The 20,023-nt window shown below is 36.5% G+C and overlaps 1 protein-coding gene across 1 annotated transcript in view; it reads right to left on the reverse strand.

Annotated features, from left to right (window-relative positions):
• BAZ1B (bromodomain adjacent to zinc finger domain 1B) overlaps nt 1-20,023 on the reverse strand; it is a 76,205-nt gene that overhangs the window by 44,693 nt on the left and 11,489 nt on the right. Inside the window, exons 3-5 of the mRNA XM_016199018.2 lie at nt 18,063-18,207; nt 6,276-6,477; nt 1,804-1,925 (exon numbers count right to left, since the gene is read on the reverse strand). Coding sequence (XP_016054504.1) covers nt 1,804-1,925; nt 6,276-6,477; nt 18,063-18,207 — 469 coding nt within the window. The remainder of the gene's footprint in view (nt 1-1,803; nt 1,926-6,275; nt 6,478-18,062; nt 18,208-20,023) is intronic.

Genomic DNA, 20,023 nt, shown 5'->3' on the forward strand with positions numbered 1-20,023 from the left:
TATAAAGTGACATCCTTCAGATAGTTGGTGGCTTTTTGAATTTGCATACCCTTGATGGCCTGGGCAGTCTCACAAGTCTTCTTAAAGTGAACACGATTTGAACCTCCTGATTTGCATGATTCTGTGGGATTTCTGGGTCAAGTAAATAGTGAGCCATTTTGAGAGGTCACCTCTGGCTGCTTTCAGGAAGAGCTACTACCTTTTATTTATTTTTGAGCTACTACTTTTTAAAAAAATGTATTTTTATTGATTTCAGAGAGAGGAAGGGAGACGGGGAGAGAGAGAGAAACATCAATGATGAGAAAATCATCGATTGGATGCCACCTGCACACTCCCTGCTGGGGATTGAGCCCACAACCTGGGCAAGTGCCCTGACCAGGAATCAAACCTCAACCTCCTTGATCCCAGGTCGATGCTCAACTTCTGAGCCACGCCGGCCGGGCTTGAGCTACTACTTTTTAAATAAACTTCCCTGATAACTATCATATACACCACAACCTGATAATATTGTTTTGGAAAAAAATGTTATGACATTACAGATAGTTATCAGAGAGAAAATGAAAAAAGCAAGCCACAAAATAGTATGTACAAAATATTCCCACTTTTAAAAGTCACTTAAAAGCTAACCACCATAAATCACAACTATAATCATCAATTATCATCTCTGAGTATGGGATTAGATATGTATTTTTTATTTGTACTTTCTATCTTTCTATGAACAGTATTTACTACATGTGAACAAAACAATTTACATTCAACAATAAGAGTATTAATGATAATTAGGAAAGTGGTCGAGACTCCCTAGCAATGTTTTAACTAGCTACCTTGCTGAATGGGAGGGAAGAAACTTAGTGAAAAATTGTATTCAATATCTAATTTTAAAATATGAAGAAATCCTAACAATCCAGGTATGTTTTCAAATCACTCACCACGAAATAGAGTAAGAATTGTCAATATTCTGATATGGGGGGGGGGGCTCTAAAGCAGCAAAAGACCTGGGTTATAATCCTTCCCAATCTCATTTACTAAATTAGGAACTTTGACAGAATTATTAAACTTCTCAGGTCTTAGCTGTTTCTTCTATAAAACAGTTAAGGATGAAGAAAAATGTGCAGATGACTTCCAAACCCAGCCTCCCATCTCGCTTCTAACATTTTACATACAGGTAATATGAGTACCTGAAAGTAATATATGTCATATTTCATAGACTCTAAGATGCTATTAATGAAAGACATTTTATGCACCACTAAAAAAAAAATTCATGCCAACTGATTTTAACATATATACTGATTCTAAGCACATTAAAAATATAAAAGATGAACATCTTAGAATGAGTAAAGCACAGTACTAAGTTACTTTAAGGGTATTTACTGTTTTAGGTTGTTAGTTCCACAGAATCCTTATAAAAGCACTGATTATTGTTGACTTAAGTTTCTGAATTTAATTACATTACAAACTGCTCTACTTTTATCTGGGAAGAGCTATTACCCCAGGAAGTCTATAACTGCTGGAAATAGATTCTTATTTTTCAAACTGAGTTTGAAGCTCAAATGCAAATTACTCTTAACCCTAATAAGCCATATTAAAAGGAAAAAACAATGTAATTTCCGAGGAAAGAAAATACAATTTGACTTAAAGTCATAATTACTAAGACTAGAGGACTAGAAAACCACTCAGAACTTGAAGAAACACATTCATTTACATTTTTCTTTACCACATTTTCTCTGAGAAAACCAGCCCTATGATATTTTCTTAAATAGCATCTACTACATGTAAAAGGACTAATAAAAAGTGCCAACTAACCTTATCTTCATTTTGTAGTTTCACATCATATTTGTGAGGCAGAAATTTTGGAGGAGCCCATTTCCTTTCTCCTTTTTTTAATGAAGTAGGGAGTTTTCGTGGAGATCTACGTGCTCTGTCACCTAGTCAAATCATTAGAAAATTAGTGAAAAAAATAATTCTTTTAATTCTATGCATTCATTCATTCACAATTATCTTACTGAACACCTACTCTGTACCAGGCACTGAATGATGGGGCACCAAATGAATTATAAAATCCTTACCTCAACTAGCTAAAGTCTATGGGCAGAGTCAACAATAATTATAATACAATGTAGTAAATACTATTATAGAGATGGGTAGAGAAAATATCAGGAGAGAGCAGCTATGTCTAACTTAAGAAAGGCAGAAAAGACCTAGAAAGAATACGACTTGTTCAGAGACTGCAAATAATGAGGTATGGGTGAATATAATCTAGAGTATAGTAAAAAATCAGACTAAAAAGATAAAAAGAGGGCAAATTATAAAGAACCTTGTATATCATTTAAAGAAACTGGAATTTGTCTTGTAGGCACTAGGGAAACAAAGGATTTTTGGTCTAGCCAGATGCATATTTTGGAAAGATCAATAGTGTGAAAAAACTAAGACAAGAAAATAACACTTTTAGCAGTTAGAAAATGAATAAAATAGGAAGGTGACACTGAAAATAAGGAAATCAGAAGATACAATGCTAAACATCTGAACTAATGCAACTGGGATGGAAAAGTAAAGAGTTAAGAGGTATTTAGAAGACAGACTTGGTAACCAACTAGATGTGGGAATGTGAAAGGTTTCTAAGTTTTCTGCCTTCGGGACAGAGCAGATAAAACTGAGTAAGAGAATATTAAAAAATAGCAGAGTTCTTGTTTACTTGCTTTGGGGGAGACAACATAAAAAATGAGGTGATTAATTTAGCTTTACATGGGTTAAATTTGAATTGCCTGGGACATAGACTTAAGAAATTAAGCTTATCTAGGTTTGGGAATTATCACCCTATAGACAGATTGAGTTTAAAACTGTGGGCATGGCCCAGCCGGGCGTGGCTCAGCGGTTGAGCGTCGACCTAGGATCCAGGCGATCAGGGTTCGATTTCCGGTCAGGGCACATGCCCGGGTTGCGGGCTGCAGCCGATCAATGGTTCTCTCATCATTGATGTTTCTATCTCTCTCTCTCTCCCTTCCTCTCTCTGAAATCAATAAAGATATATTTAAAAAATAAAAAAAATAGCCAGGCCGGGCGTGGCTCAGCAGTTGAGCATTGACCTATGATCCAGGCGGTCAGGGTTCGATTCCCGGTCAGGGCACATGCCCGGTTGGGGACTTGATCAATGATCCTCTCATCATTGATGTTTCTATCTCTCTCCCTCTCCTTTCCTCTTTCTGAAATCAATAAAGGTATATTTAAAAAAATAAAATAAATAAATAAATAAATAAATAAATAAATAAATAAAACTGTGGGCATGGCACTGGCCTGTGTGGCTCAGTTGGTTGGGTGTTGTCCTGTGCACCAAACAGTGGAGGATCTGATCCCTGATCAGGGCACATGCCCCAGGCAGGAGCATGCAGGAGGCAGCTGATTGGTGTTTGGATCACATCTATGTTACTCTCTCCCTCTCCCTTCCTCTCTAAAAAAATCAATTAAAAACTCTTTTAAAATAAAATAAAAACAAAACTGTGGGCATGAATGAAATACAACAGTAGATTCGTATTAAATAATAAAAAGAACAAAAACCTATGAGGAAAAAACCTAAAAAACAGCAGGGAAAAGAAGGTAAAAAAACAAAATAGGGTTAGGGCCAAGTCAGGGTTAGGGGAAACTGATATCAACTAAGTTAAAAGATAGGACTATGTTAAATGTAACAGAAAAGCAAAACATAGAAGAAATCAGTGGATCTGGCAAGTAGGGGGTCACCTATAATCTTATTAGCAACAATTTCAAGAGTAAAGAAGCAGAAGTTAGACTATAATAGCATAATTAAGTGGAGACATCTCATGAATCTTGGTTTGAATGAATAAGACAGAAATAGAACAACAGAATCCAGGATGTTCTTATTTTTAGAAAATGGTACTTCAATTATAAATGGAAAAGAACCATTAGAGAGAGGGTTAAAAAACACTGTAGAGTACAGTAATAAAAGTTAACTCAACCCTTGAGAAAGTAGGAGGAAATGGAGTTCAAAGCACAAGTATCTTAAGCTCCCTTCTCAGATGAAGGAAGAATATAGAAATTTATAACAGAGAGGTTAAGAACACAGCTGAAAAGTTCCTACCTGATACATTTTTCCCCCCATAAAGTAGAATGAAAGATTACCTAGTGAGAAAATGTTTAGTATACTGGAATTTGCCTATCATTTCCTTGAAAATTCTAATCAATTTTCCCCTGAAAACACTCAGTAGACATCATAATACTAATCCTTCAGCGTGCCTACCATTCTTTCCAAATACTAGCAATAGCATTCTATCCCAATAAATAAAAACTAAAGTAAGCCATATAACACTCCAAAAAAAAAAAGCCAAAGCCTAAAACTAGAGGTTCCTGTTACACGATGCCAAAGGCATAAAATTAACAACTGTTAACATATCGTGGGTCATCCAAGGATCTGTTACAGAACAAGTGTTAGAAGACATCAGGCAAAACCTAACCAAAACATTTGTCAACATCAAGTCTTGGGAACTTTAAGCAATGCACATATTAGAAAAGTTCAGTATCAAAAAGAGGGAAGAGAGAAACTGAAAAACATAAAATTAGCATTCATAATACAGAGTGGAAAACAAAACCAAAGTAAAAAACTGGGGTGGACCAGCTACAACAGTATTTAAAGTTTCCTTGGGGAAAATTATATTAATTAGTTAATTAATTAATTAATTGTTTCCTTGGAACTAGATAAGATGTCCCTCTAAAACACATTAGCACCCTAGCCGGTTTGGCTCAGTGGTTAGAGCGTCAGCCCGTAGACTGAAAAGTCTCAGGTTCGATTCCGGTCAAGGGCAGGTACCTCAGTTGCAGGCTTGATCCCCCGCCCCAGTCAGGGTGCTTGCAGAAGGCAACAAATCAATGTGTCTCTAATATCAATGTTTCTCTCTCTTTCTCTCCCCCACTCTCTCTGAAAATCAATGGAAAAAAATATCCTCAGGTGAAGATAAAATAAATAAATAAAATAAAATAAAACAAGGAAACTAGTTTTATCTGCAAATATCAGAAACATCTTGAAAGATATAATAGAATGGAAAACAGAGCACACGGCACTCTAATGTAACATTCTAATTCAAACTCTGTATGTAACACTTAAATATGAGGTAAGATTACTTGATCCTCTAACAGTCATAGGGAAAGGGATCAAGATATACAAACACTTTGAGTACTCATATTTTGAGACAGAAGGAATCTATTCCAGCCAAATTCCTCATTTACACTGATTTTTTTTTTTTTCAAATGAAGGCTTCAGAGTCTGAATAATTTTCCCAATGGGCAATGTCTCAGTTCTTCAACTTTCTAAACAGTATTGTTAGAATTGCCAAGTCCAAAAAGATTACTTTTAGGAGACATCATAATGTTTCAAAATTCTGGCAGCTCCCATCTGGGAGGGACGTGAGTTACACAATATAGATATAAAAGGAAGTATCTTAATGCCTGGCTGGCGTGCCTCAGCGGTTGAGCATTGACCTATGATCAGGAGTTTTGGGCTCGATCCCCAGTAGGGGGTGTGCAAAAGGCAGCCAATCAATGACTCATCACTGATGTTTCTAGCTCTCTCTCCCCCTCTCCCTTCCTCTCTCGGAAATCAATATATATTTAAAAAGCAGTAATAAAATAACACTACCACAATTGGCTTGCAAGGTGAAGTGAAACAGATTAGAATTTGCCCCACCTACTCTGACCCCATTATACACATACACACATATTTTCCAACTTAAAGAGAAAAGGAAAGCAGACTTGCTTTGCCATCTTGAATAGCTAGGTATGTGCACATAGATTTCTAACAAGAGGAAATGACTTCCCAGGGGGAGACTTAGTCTTGATTCTCTTTGTGAATATATATTTATTTATATTCAGTTAATCCTCCCAATGATGTTTTCTCCATTGATTTTTTTTTTTTTAGAGAAAGTGGAAGGGAAGGAAAAAAGGAGGGAGAAAGGAGGTAGAGAGAGAAACATCAACGTGACAGAGACACATGGATTGGTTGCATCCTGCACTCACCCCAACTGGGGCCAGGGATTGAACCTGCAAGCCAGATACATGCCCTTGAGCAGGAATCAATACCACAACGCTTTGGTGCACTAATCACCAAGCCACACCGGCCAGGGCACTTTGTGGATGTTTTAGTTGTTCTCTGAGTCACAAAAGAAAAGCATGTCTATCTAGCTACAAAATTCAGTTACAAATTTAATTACTAGAGAACTCAAAAATATTTGTGTATATTAAAAGTCACATAGGAAAGCTATCATCACACATACTAATATTATCTCTCCTTCCTTCATCCTCTTTTACAACTGCCTCCTTCTTCTGATGCTCCTGAGCAATTTGGCTAGAATTCTCTTTGTCACTTGAGGGAGAATCACAGGCACCATCAGATTTCTTCTCAGTGGGCTCTTCATCCACTTTCTCCAAAGGATGAATCTTCACAATCCTCACCTTAAGCATTTTTTCCTTCCCAACCTACAAAGGAGACAGAAGTGAGAATCAGAAAAAAATAAGAACTAAAAAAACTAAAGATAACGTTTAAAATATATTATCCAATATACATTCCACCCTACCTAACAAAAATTCACTAAAACTCTAAAGTACCAACCAACTATAGTGATTTTTTTTCCAATTTTATTTCTGACTTCTATGTTAAAAAAATGACATCTTTTCCCCCTGACTTCATTTCTTATTCTTTTTCTATAATAGGTATGTATTATTTTTAATTTTTCAATTACAGTTAACATTCAATATTATATTAGTTTCAGGTGTACAGCACAGTGATTAGACGTTTATGTAATTTACAAAGTGATCCCCTGATAAGTCCAGTACTCACCTGACACCATACATAGTTATTATATTATTATTGACTAAATTCCCTTTGCTGTCCTTCACATTGGTGATTATTCCATAACTGTCAATTTGTACTTAAGCCCTTCACCTTCTACACCCAGTAAGATATGACACTTAAAAAAAAAAAAAGATCACAATCTAGTTTATAATTCACGTATCAACGTACTAAGCCCAAAGGGCTATCACTGCACAAACCTCAGACATGTGTAAATATAGTTCAAGAATTTCCATTTTATAAAAAAAACAACTATACATATGGATATCCAAATATTCCAGAACCACCTATTGAAGACTATCTTTTCTTTACCTAATTATCTTTCAACCTCTATCAAAAATTAGTAGTGTGTGTGTGTGTCTATTTCTGCATGCTATTCTGTTTCCCTCATCTATTTGAACATCTTTACACCAATTTCACATCATCTTAATAGTTTAAAACTTGGAAGGCTCAAAATCAGACACTATTAGCTAACTTTGTTGTTCTTCTGCAAAGTTGTTTTGTCTAGATTTTTTTCATTTCCAAGTTAATTTTACAATCAACTTGGCAATTCCGACAAAAAAGCTGCTGGGATTTTATTGCAATTGGGTTGAATCTATATATCAACTTGAAAAGAATTGAACAAGATATGCCTCTTCGTTATTTAAGGTCTTCTTTAATTTTTCTCAGCAATAATTTATATTTTTGAAGTATAGGTCATGCATCTCTTTTGCCAGGTTTACTCAAAGTATTTCATAATTTTTTACATTGTTGAAATAGTATTGCCTTGTTAAATTTCAATTTCAATTGTTTATTGTTAACACACAGAAATAAACACAAATTGGTTTTTGTATATTTATTTTGTATCCTACCAGTTATTAGTTCTAGTAGCTTTTATGGTAGATTCCATGAGATGTGCTACATAGACAATCATGTCTGGAAAAAAGATAATTTTACTTCTTCCTTTCCAATTTGGATGACTTTTATTTCTTTTTCTTGACATACTACACTAGCTAGAACTTTCAATACAATGTTAAGTAGAGTAGGAAAGCAGACATTCAGTCTTTTACCATTAGGTATGATGCTAACTACAGGTAATTCTATAAATACCCGTCAGGTTTAAGCTTCTTTCTATTTTTGCTGAGAATTTTTATTAGAAATTAATGTTGAATTTTGTTAAATGCTTTCTGTGTGTAAACTGAGAATGAACATATGGTTTCCTTGTTTTGTTTTGTTCTTTTAACTATATCTTTATTGATTTCAGAAAGAAGAAGGGAGAGAGACAGAAACATCAATAACGAGAGAGTCACTGATCGGCTGCCTCTTGCACGCTCCCAACTGGAGATCGCGCCTGCAACCTGGTCATGTGCGCTGACCAGGAATCAAACTGCAATCCCCTGGATCCTAGGTCGATGCTCAACCACTGAGCCACGCCCGACTGGGCTAGTTTTCTTGTTTAGCAATAAGAATTACAAATTTAAAACAAGTTTGCAGCCCAGCCAGCATGGTTCAGTAGTTGCACATCAACCTATGATCCAGGAGATCGTGGTTCCATTCCCATGGAACATGCCCAGGGTTGCGGGCTTGAACCCCAGTAGGGGGCGAGCAGGAGGCAGCCGATCAATGACTCTCTCATCATTGATGTTTCTCTCTCTCTCCCTCTCTCTTCCTTCCTCTCTCTGAAACCAATAAAAAAAAAAATATATATATATATATATATATATATCTAAAAAAATAAGAAAACAAGTTTGCATTCCTAGGATAAACCCTATTTGGTCCTAATGTATTATCCTTTTAATACAAAGTTGGATTTCATCTGCTAAAATTTTGATTAAAATTTTTACATCTATATTCCTAAGGGAGTTTTTTTTCTGTGAACATAGGTGTTTTTTTCCCTTAGTCTGTAGTTTTTTCTTGTAATGTGTTTATGAGGTTTTGGTATCACTGCTGACCTCACAAAATGAATCACGAAGAATTCCCTCCTCTTCCATTTTCTGGAAGAGCTTGTATAAAACTGGTGTTATTTCTTCCTTAAATGTTTGGTAGAATTCACCAGTGAAGATATCTGGGGCTGCAGTTTTCTTTGTAGGATGATTTTTAACTACAAATTCAATTTCTTTAAGATTTCTTCTTGAGAGCATTTTAGTAGTTTGTGTCTTTCAAGGAATTTGTCCATTTCATTTACACTGTCAAATTTATTGGCATAAAAGAGTTCATACTATCCCCTTATTATCCTGTATCAGTAGACATCACCTCTCTAATTCTTCATATTGGTTCATTTGTGTCTTCTCTTTTTTCCGAGTTTGGCTAGAGGTTTATCAATTTTATTAATCTTCAAACTGCCAGCTTTTAGTTTCATTGATTTTTCTCTATAGTTTTCCTGTTTTCTATTTTATTGATTTCCACTCTGATCTTTATTAATTCCTTTCCTCTTCTATTTCCTTTGGATTTAATTTGCTCTTCTTTTTCTTTTTTCCTTTAACTTCTAAATTTAAATGTAAATCCTAACATGTTTTCATTTTCATTCTGTTCAAAATATTTGATAATTTCCCTTTTGCTTCCTTCTTTAATCTTGAGTAAGTTAAAGATGTGTAGTTTAGTTTCCAATTATTTGCAATTTCCAGATATCTGTTACTGATGTCTAAATTCCATTTTGGTTGCAACATATATTCCTTAGTATATTTCTTTTAAATTTATTGACATTTTTAATGACCCAGAGTATGGTCTACCTTGGTAAAAAAATTTTTTTAAAATATTATCTTTATTGATTTCAGAGAGAGGAAGAGAGAGAAACATCAATGATGAGAGAGTCATTGATTGGCTGCCTCCTGCACGACCTCCACTGGAGATTGAGCCCACAACCCAGGCATATGCCCTGACTGGGAATCGAACCATGATCTCCTGGATCATAGGTCGATCGATGCTCAACCACTGAGCCACTCGCAGCCGAGCTACCTTGGTAAATTACACACTTGAAAGAAGTATGTATTCTGCAGTTATTAAGTGAAATGTTTTACAAATGACAATTAGGTCACCTTGGTTGATTATGTTATTCAATTTTCTATATTCTGGCTGACTTTCTGTCTACTTTTTCTATCACGTTATTGAGAAGGGAGGTTGTAGGACTCTCCAAGTAGAATTGTGATTTGTCTATTTCTTATACTTCTATCCATTAGTGTTATGTATTTTGAAGCTCTTGCTAGTAAATGCATCCCAGTAAGGACTGTTCTGTCCTCATAATAAATTGACCTCTCTGTCATTATGAAATGCTTCTTTATCCATAGTAATATTTTTTGCCCTGAAATCTACTTCATCTGATACTTACATAGCAACTCGAGATTTCTTTTGACAAATTTTAGGAATGTAACTCTTTCTTCATCCATTTATAATACCATCTGTACCTTCCTTACAGCTCTTGCTGGTTTTTGTTGTTGTTAATCCTCACCCCAGGGTATTTTTCCCATTGATTTTTAGAGAGTGGAAGAGTGGGAGAGAGGAGAGAGGAACATCAATGTGAGAGAGACAGGGCGATTGGTTGCCTCCCAAAAGGGGCTAGGTAGGGATCAAACCTGCAACCCACGTATGTGCCCTTACCCTTGACTGGGAATCGAACCCATGACCCTTCGTGCTCATGCAGGAGCTCTAACCACTGAGCACACCAGCCAGGGCCAGGTCTTGCTTTTTTATCAAATCTGACAATCTCTACCTTTTAAATAAAATGTTTAAATTATAGATATGATTAAGTATATTTGCTTTCTACTGGCTTCATCAAAACTCAAAACGTAGGGTCTTCAAGACAGTTAAAAGAATGAAACGCAAGCCTTAGATTGATAGAAAAAAAGCATACATCTAATAAAGAATTTATATCCAGAATACATAAAGAACTCTCAAAACTCAAAAACAACAAACAATTCAATTTAAAGATGGACAAAGATTTACAGACACTTCACCAAAGAAAATATCAATGAAAGTATAGTAACAAGCACATGAGAAGATGTTCAACATTAATTAAAAAGGTAAACACTCAAGAAAAAAATCTTTAGTCAACTGTACTCAGTAACACCAAAGTGCTTGCCACAATCAGTGAATGAGCAGCTCCACAATGGTCACAAAACTTAGCATTTTTACTTTTTCTTATTTACTAATCTGATGAGTATTAAATGATTTCACTGTAATTTTGACTAATGAATTTTAAAATCTTTTCATGTTTATGGACATACATATCTCCCTAATTTCTCCTCCTTCCTCAAACTTTTCTTCTTCCACCTTGCATGTGTGCAGAGTATATTCCTTTTGCACTTGAAATCTGTCTCCACTCTCCTGTCTTATTATGTGCTTAAATAAGCTAACTTTTATGGATTATGTATTAAAGGGTTCCCTCGCCCTCTAGATTTTGGTGAGTTCAGCCTATAGAAAGAATCAGTTGTAAGTCAGATAGACAGTGGAAGAAAAGTGACAATGGGTATTTCTACCTGTCTCACTACCAAAATACTCTTCTACAACTACATTACTCTCTTCTAGTTCTAGTGTCCATTCCCTCCCCTTGTTTCCTTAGGGTTTAGAGGTAGTAAAGTCTCTCCACTCTTGATAGCCTTGCAAGTACCCTATCCTTTCCTTGTAGTCTTCCTTGAACTAGATCAGACTGTTGTCTGTTGTCTACAGTCCCTTTATTAAACTCAAGTCAATCACACCAGTTAAATGTGCCACCTATTTCCTATAAGAATGCTGTTTGATATAAAGTGTGTGATTAAAACCCATTGGTGGCCCCACATAAATTACAATATAAAAAGAAGTAGCTAGGGAGTCAATATAAGGAGAGAACAAGGATTTTGGAACCAGAAAGAGAAAGACAAAAGTCTGAATCCTTGTCCCACCACTTACTCACTACGATTGGGCTACATAAGCCACTCCCCCTCTTGCATGCCTGCCTCATTTGAGGCTTTAAAAAAAAGGCAGTATCGGGGGTGGGGAGAGATCAACCAAAGAATTTATATGCATATATACATAACCCATAGACACAGACAATAGTGCGGTGGAGGCCTTGGGTAGGGAGTGGGTTCAGGGTGGAAGGGGTCAATGGGGAAAAAAAGGGACATCTGTAATATTCTGAATAAAAAAAAAAAAGGGCAGTATCCACTTTCTTAGTGCCCATGCAGTTAAGGGTGACAATGTAAGCCATGGTCTAGCCAATAACATGTAAAGATAAATGGAGGTGGGGAGGCATATGCTTCTGGAAAAGATTTTCTCACAAAGCTTAGAGAAGCATTTTCTGAGTATAGTCACAATTTCACAACCAAGAGGCAACAATGCTAAGGACAAAACCCAATACCCTGAGAAGAGCAGAGAAGAAAAGCAGAAAGACACAAAAAGTCTAGGTCCTTAACAGTATCATTCAGCCTCTAAACCAAACTTGGAATTGCCTGCCTCTAATACTTGTTATGTGATTCCCCGCCAGCGTGGCTCAGTGGTTGAGCATTGGCCTATAAACCAGGAGGTCATGGTTCGATTCCAGGTCAAGGCACATGCCTGAGTTTCCAGCTGAATCTCTAGTAGGGGGTGTGCAGGAGGCAGCTGGCAAATGATTCATCATCGATGCTTCTCTCTACATTCTTCTCTCTGAAATCAGTAAGTTATTTAAAAATAAAGACTTATTATGTGAGATAATCAAATGTCTTCATTGACTGAGCTGGTGGTGCTACTCAAAGTGTTGTCTCCAGAGTGTTAGTGTCACCACACCCTGGAGTTGGTAGAATTACAAATTTTTAGAACCTACCCAAGACCTTCTGAAACAAACTCTCAGGGGATAGGGCTCAAGAATGTATATTCAGAAGTTCTCAAAGTGATTTTTTAAAGGGGGGAAACATAGAGGATTGATGGATAGACCAGGTTGATAAGATTTTTTTGTCCCTTTTCCAAAGCTGAGAATTAACTGGACCCACAAGTTGGAATCTGACATGAGGCTTTATTATCTCCTTGCCTGGGGTAGTGGTCATATTATTATCTGGACAAGAAATCTTTCAAGGTCAATTATTCAGCTGCTCCCTGTTGAGCTAAATCAGTTATTATTTCCCAAGAAAGGCAGACTGACCAGATTGATGGGTTTGTAAGAGAAGTGTCCTCGTATCTGTGTACATCTATCTCAATCTATTTATCTCTTATCTATCCTCATGTCTGTGTATGTGTCTCTTTTTTCTCTTTGCCTCTAGTTTTCACTTGGTGGGCTCATGACTATTAGTTAAGTGTGCCCATGTACATGTGTATATGTCTATGTGTGTGAGATCCTATGTGTGTGAGATCACCTATGGTGATCACATCAAACTTGGGAATAAAACATCCAAAATAGGAAAACAGTGCCCACCTTATTTCTTTTTTTTTTTTTATCCTCATCCAAGGATATTTTTTCCATTGCTTTTCAGAGAGAGTGGAAGGGGGGCAAAGAGAGAGAGAGAAACATAGATGTGAGAGACACATCGATTGGTTTCCTCCCCCACGTGTCCCAAGGGGACAGAGATTGAGCCTGCAACCAAACTATGTGCCCTTGGCAGGAATCGAGCCCGAGACCCTTCAGTCCGCCGGCCAATGCTCTAACCACTGAGCAAAACTACCTAGGGCCCTATTTTTTTTAAACAACTCACTTGTTTTGCCTTCTCGTTTTTTTTAATTCCCATCTGCTCTGTCCCCTCCCCTTTGGCAACCATCAGCTTGTTCTCTATATCTTTGGGTCTGTTTCTGTTTTGTTTATTCACTTACTTTGTTTTTATAGATTCCACATATAAGTGAAGTCATACAGTATTTGTCTTTCTCTGTCTGACTTATTTCATTTAGCATAATACCTCGTAGGTATATCTATATTGTCACAAATGGCAAGATTTCTTTCTCTTTTATTGCTAAATAATATTATTCCATTGTATATATTTACTACATCATCTTTATCCATTCATCTACTCTAGGTTGCTTCCACATCTTGGCTATTACTAGTAATGGTGCAACGAACATAGGGGTGCATATACATTTATGATTTAGTGTTGTTTTCTTCAGATAAACACCCAAAAGTAGAATTGTTGGGTCATATACAACTATTTTTAATTTTTAAGGTATCTCCATACTGTTTTCCATAGTAGCTGTAGTGATTTACAATCCCAACAACAGTGTACGAGGATTCCTTTTCTCCACATCACTAGTACTTGTTATTTACTGATTTATTGATGATAGCCATTCTGACAGGTGTGAGATGATATCTCATTGTTGTTGTTTTTTTGGTTTGTTTGTTTTTATTAATTTCAGAGTAGAAGGGAGAGGGAGAACAAGACAGAAACATCAGTGATGAGAGTCATTTATCAGCTGCCTCCTGCATGCCCCCTGCTGGAAATCGAGCCAGCAGCACAGGCATGTGCCCTGACAGGGAATGGAACTGTGGTCTCCTGGATCATAGGTCAATGCTCAATTGCTGAGCCAAGCTGGCAGGGCCTCGCTGTTGTTTTTATTTGCATTTCCCTGATGATTAGTGATGTTGAACATTTTCATGTCTGTTGGCCACCTCTATGTGCTTTTGGAAAAAATGTCTGTTCAAGTCCTCTGCCCATTATTTAATTGGATTGCTTGAATTTTGGTGTTAAGTTGTATGAGTTCCTTATTTATTTTGAGTATTAACCCCTTATGGATGTGTCATTTGCAAATATCCTCTCCCATTCAGTAGGCTGTCTTTTCCTTTTGTTAATGGTTTCCTTCACTTCCAAAAAACTTTTTAGTTTGATGTAGTCCCATTTGTTTCTTTTTTTCTTTCCCTCACTTGAGAAAATATATTCAGCCCTGGTTAGGTAGTTCAGTTGCTTGGAGCATCATCCCAATGCACCAGGGTTATGGATTCAATCCCCAGTAAACACACATGAAGGAATCAAACAATGAATGCATAAATAAGTGGAACAACAAATTGATGATTCTCTCTCTTTCCCTTCCTCTAAAATCAATTTTAAAAAAAGAAAATATATCCAAAAAGACATTTCGAAGAGCAATGTCAAAGATTTTACTGATTACATTTTCATCTAGAAGTTTTATGAGTTCAGGTCTAACATTTAAGTCTTTAATCCATTTTGAGGTTTGTTTTTTTAATATGTTTCTACTGATTTTTTAGAGAGAGGAAAGGAAAGAGAGAGGGAGGGAGAGATAGAAACATCGATCAGCTGCTTCCTGCATGCCACTTACTGGAGACTGAGTCCACAACCAGGGCATGTGCCCTGACTAGGAACTGAACCAGCAACCTCTTGGTGTATGAGTGGAAGCTCAACCACTCAGCCATACCAGCCACGCGAGTTTACTTTTATATATGGTGTAAGAAAGTGGTCCAATTGCTTTTTTTTTTTTTTAATATATCTTTATTGATTTCAGAGAGAGGAAGGGAGAGAGTCGTCATTGATCAGCTGCCTCCTGCACACCCCCGACTGGGGATCGAACCCGCAACCCGGGCATGTGCCCTGACCAGGAATTGAACCCCGATCTCCTGGATCTTAGGTCGACGCTCAACCGCTGAGCCACGCCCGGCCAGGCCAATTTCTTTTTTTTTTAACCCTCACCCAAGAATATTTTTTCCACTGCTTTTCAGAGTGAGTGGAAGGGAAGAGAGAGACAGAAACATCAACACGAGAGAGACACATCAAGTAGTTGCCTCCCACTCATGCCCCAACTGGGGCAGAACCTGCAAATGAGATCCTTTCCCTTGGCAGGACTCGAACTTGGGACCCTTCAGTCCGCTGGCTGATGCTCCAACCACTGCACCAAACAGGCCAAGGCCAGTTTCCTTTTTTCACACGTATCTGTCGAGCATTGCCAGCACTACTTATTGAGATTGTCTTTACCCCACTGTATATCCTTGCCTCCAAATACGAGATTAACCAAATAACCCAATTATTGCAGATTAATTAACCAAATAAGTGACAATTTATTTCAGGGCACTATATTCTATTTCATTGATCTACATATGTTTTTATGCCATTACCATACTATTTTGATTATTGTAGCTTTGTAGTATAGTTTGATATCAGGAAGCATGATACCTCCCACTTTGTTCTTTTATAAGATTTCTTTGGCTATTTGGGGTCTTTTGTGGTTACATACAATTTTAGGATTAGTAGTTCTGATTCTGAGAAGAATGCCATTGGTATTTTAATAGGGATTGCATTGAATCTATATATTACTTTAGATCCGGGGTGGGAATGTATGGCCCATGAAATCAGTTGGTCTGGCCCTGCCAAAGAGAAGCAGTTCCAGTCGTAACATTAGGGGTGAATTAATTAAATGTTTGACCAAATACAGCAGGCTAATTTTTAAGTTGATAATTTTGTATGGCCCGTGAATGATGTTATAAAATCCAAATGCCCTTTGGCAGAAAAACGTTCTCCACCCTTGCTTTATTATTTTTTGTTATTATTTTTTAATCCTCACCCGAGGGTACTTTTTTCCATTGCTTTTTCAGAGAAAGTGGGAGGGAGAGAGAGAGAGAAACACAAATGGGAAAAAGACACATTGATTGGCTGCCTCCTGCATGAGCCCCAACTATGGCCGGGGATGGAGCCTGCAACCAAGGTATGTGACCTTGGCCGAAATCTAACCCAGGACCCTTCCGTCTGTGGGCCGACACTCTAACCATTTAGGCAAACCAGCCAGGGCCCCCACCCCTGCTTTAGACAGTAAGGACATTTTGCCCTGGCTGGTGTGGCTCAGTGGTTAAAGCATCGGTCCTCACACTGAAGGATCATGGGTTTGATTCCCAGTCAAAGGCACATACCTGGGTTGCAGGTTCCATCTCTGGCCCCCGTCAAGAGCGGGCCCATGTGGTAGGCAACCAATCTATGTCTCTCTCTCACATTGATGTTTCTCTCTCTCTCTCTCTCTCTCTCTCTCTCCCCCTCCCTCCTTCCCTTCCACTCTCTAAAAATCAAGAGATAGTAAGGATATTTTAACAATATTAATTCTTCCAAATCAATGAGCAAGCTATATCCTTCCATTTATTTGTATCTTGTTCAATTTCTTTCTTCAATCTTAGTTTTCAGAATACAAGTTAAATTTATTCCTAGGTATTTTACACTTTCGAATGTAACTGTACATGAGATTGTTTTCTTCTTCTGATCATTCATTATTGGTGTGTAGAAACACAACAGTTTTCTCTATATTGATTCTGTATCCTGCAACTTTACTGAAATCATTTAATTCTAATAGTTTTCTAGTGGAATCTTTAGGGTTTTCTATATATGGTATCACGTCATCTGCAAATGACAGTTTTACTTCTTCGTTTCCAATTTAGATGCCTTTTATTTCTTTGTATTGTCTGACTGCTGTGGATTTCCACTACTGTGTTGACTATAAGTGGTAAGAGTGGCCATCCTTGTTGTGTTCCTGATATCAGAGGAAAAGGCTTTCAGCTTTTCACCACTGAGTATGATAGTCGCTACGGATTTGCCACATGTGGCCTTTATCATATAGAGATGTTCTGTCTAGATCAGCTTTGTTGAGCATTTTTACCATAAAAGGATGCTGAATTCTGTAAAATGCTTTTTCTCCATCTATTGAGATGATCATATAGTTTTTATCCTTTATTTATTTTGTTAATATGATGTATTACACTCATTGATTTATGAATGTTGAGCCATCCTTACATTCCTGAGATGAATTCCTTTTGGTGACAGTGTATAATCCTTTTAATGCATTACTGAATCCAGTTTGCTAATATTTTGTTGAAAATTTTTGCATTTATAGTCATCAAGGATATTAGCCTGTAAGTTTTCCTTTTTTTGTATTGTCTTTATCTGGTTTTGGTATCAAGGTAATATATTGGTTTCATAAAATGAGTTTGGAAGCATTGCTTCCTCTTCGATTTTTTTAAACAGTTTAAGAATAAGTGATTTTGTTTAGGCTAAAGTTTGAGAATTATTGGCCACTGTTAGATATTTCATTGCATACAGCTGAAATCACTCATAATTCATGTAACAATGTAAACAACCTACTTAAATATATGAGCCTGTTACTACCTCAACATTTCTGTGCAGATTCTGCAAGACATGTAAAATGACTAGTGCAGTATTCTAAAATTTGGTCCTTATTTTTTATATTAAGTAGAGATGACTTCATATAACACAATTTTACACACACAGATACGCATTCTGTACTCGATACTCAAATCTCAAATCCTGACATATGGTTAGTAAGTCAAATCACATTTGGAAAAAAAAAAGGCACTTACCTCAAAGTCACACTCTTCTCCCACAGCATATTTGGTCATGATCTCCAACCAAGCAGAATCTACTAACTTCTCTAACGAGGCTGTGTTATGGTGAACCATTTCCAGAACAAGTTTCTCATACCAGGCAGGAAACTCTTCCTTCAAACTAAACAAATATGTTATTAATTACCAAGAAAATGCAGAAAAACCTATCCAGAGCTTTAATTCAGGTCAATTAAACATTTCTTTAACAAATATATGCAAGGCACTGGGAATACAAAGATTACAAACCATGTGGTACACAAGAAAAAGAAAGAACTACAATTATCTTTGTCAGACTGACCTATCCAAATTAATTTTCTCATATCGAAAGTGAAAATAATAGGCAAATCATCAGTAAGGCTGGTCTTTTTCCCATTAGTTTGTTTTTGCAGTAGACTTCCCTTTTTAGGTGTAAATTACTTATTCATAGCCTTTTCCCATCTTTTTAGTTAGGACACCATAACACTTGTATTTGTATTACATCTCAATTAATACGCTTTCATATGCATTCATTCATTTGGTTCTCATAACACCGTATGAGGTATCTAGAACTTTCATTTTATGAACAAGAAAAATAAATCAGGAAGAGTTAACATGTTAGAACCACAACTTGAACTCCAAAATCTTTGCAAAGTAAAACAATGACGTACCACTTTTCACTTATTAAACTAGCAAAAAAGAATTTTAATTATCATACCCAATATGAGCAAGTGAATAGTGCAAAGTAACATATACTGCCAATAGCCTGTATTTCAACTCTTTTAAAAAGCAGTTGACAACAATTATCAAAACCATCATATGTACACAAAGATATTCATTGCTGGATTCTTAATGGTAGCAGGAAATAGGAAGCAACCTTAATGGGTAGTCGTTAGACTGCAATTCTGACCAATATTTAATATTTGTGCTGTGGGTGAAGGGGAGGATTAGACATGAGAACATTCATGCAAATGCAAGTATGAGGTTTATTTTCATATTACAATATTCTCAATCACTCTCTGTGCTGTTCATAACTACAAATGTTTCACCAATTGACCTCTAGACTTAAAATCTCTTATCATACTCCCTTATAAGAATCTACCATGTTTTCTGCTATTCCCTAGTCACAATCAGTAAGACTGGTCTCCCTGCCTTTGTTAAGGCTGTTACCTTTGTCCTCTCCCCACTGTCCTCCTTCAGTTTAATCATCCAAGATGTCCTCAGACTTCCTCATTTTCATGAGACCTTTCACGTTCCCTATAAATTCACTCTCCATTACACCTACCAGACACTTGACTTAAAATTTCATTGTCTATGGTTATTTCTGAGAAGATGAACAATGTTCAGATTCTTTTACTAAATCTGTATTATTTATATTCTTATAACAAGTATGCATTTCTTTTATAATCAGAAAAAAAAAGATTTCTACTTTAAGTAAAAATTGTAAAACCTGTCTTTTTCAGTAATTTCTCCCACCACCCCTATATTATGTTAGTTATCAAATCACATAAAACATTCCCCAAAAAATGTTCTTTAGAACTTCCCTCTGATGTAATCCGTTCCAAGGTCAAATAAGTTTGAAACCCACAAGATTAAACCAAGCTAAAGTTTCTTTACTATAGGTCTTCTGAAAAATCTTTAATACACTAATGTGTATTATGATTTTTCAAGAACATAGTATGTAGTGGTTTCCAAAGTTACGGCAAAAAACAACAACCCTTTTCAGGAAGAATTAGAGAATCTTATTCTTTCTATTCCCAATAATACCAAAATTCCCTACCTGAATGAACACTATCCTAGCTAGCCTCTGCCTCTTCCTTCTCTAATTGATCCTAAACACTGCTTCCAGATTAATCTTCTCAAAGCCCAACTTCAATCATCGAAACTATCATATGTACCTCTCCTGTTCAAAATTACTGCTGTCCTCATACTATTCACTGAATAAAATAAAAATGCCTCAT

This window comes from Miniopterus natalensis, chromosome 3 (genome assembly GCF_054644295.1).
Source record: "Miniopterus natalensis isolate mMinNat1 chromosome 3, mMinNat1.hap1, whole genome shotgun sequence".
In the NCBI taxonomy this organism is placed as follows: Eukaryota; Metazoa; Chordata; class Mammalia; order Chiroptera; family Miniopteridae; genus Miniopterus; species Miniopterus natalensis.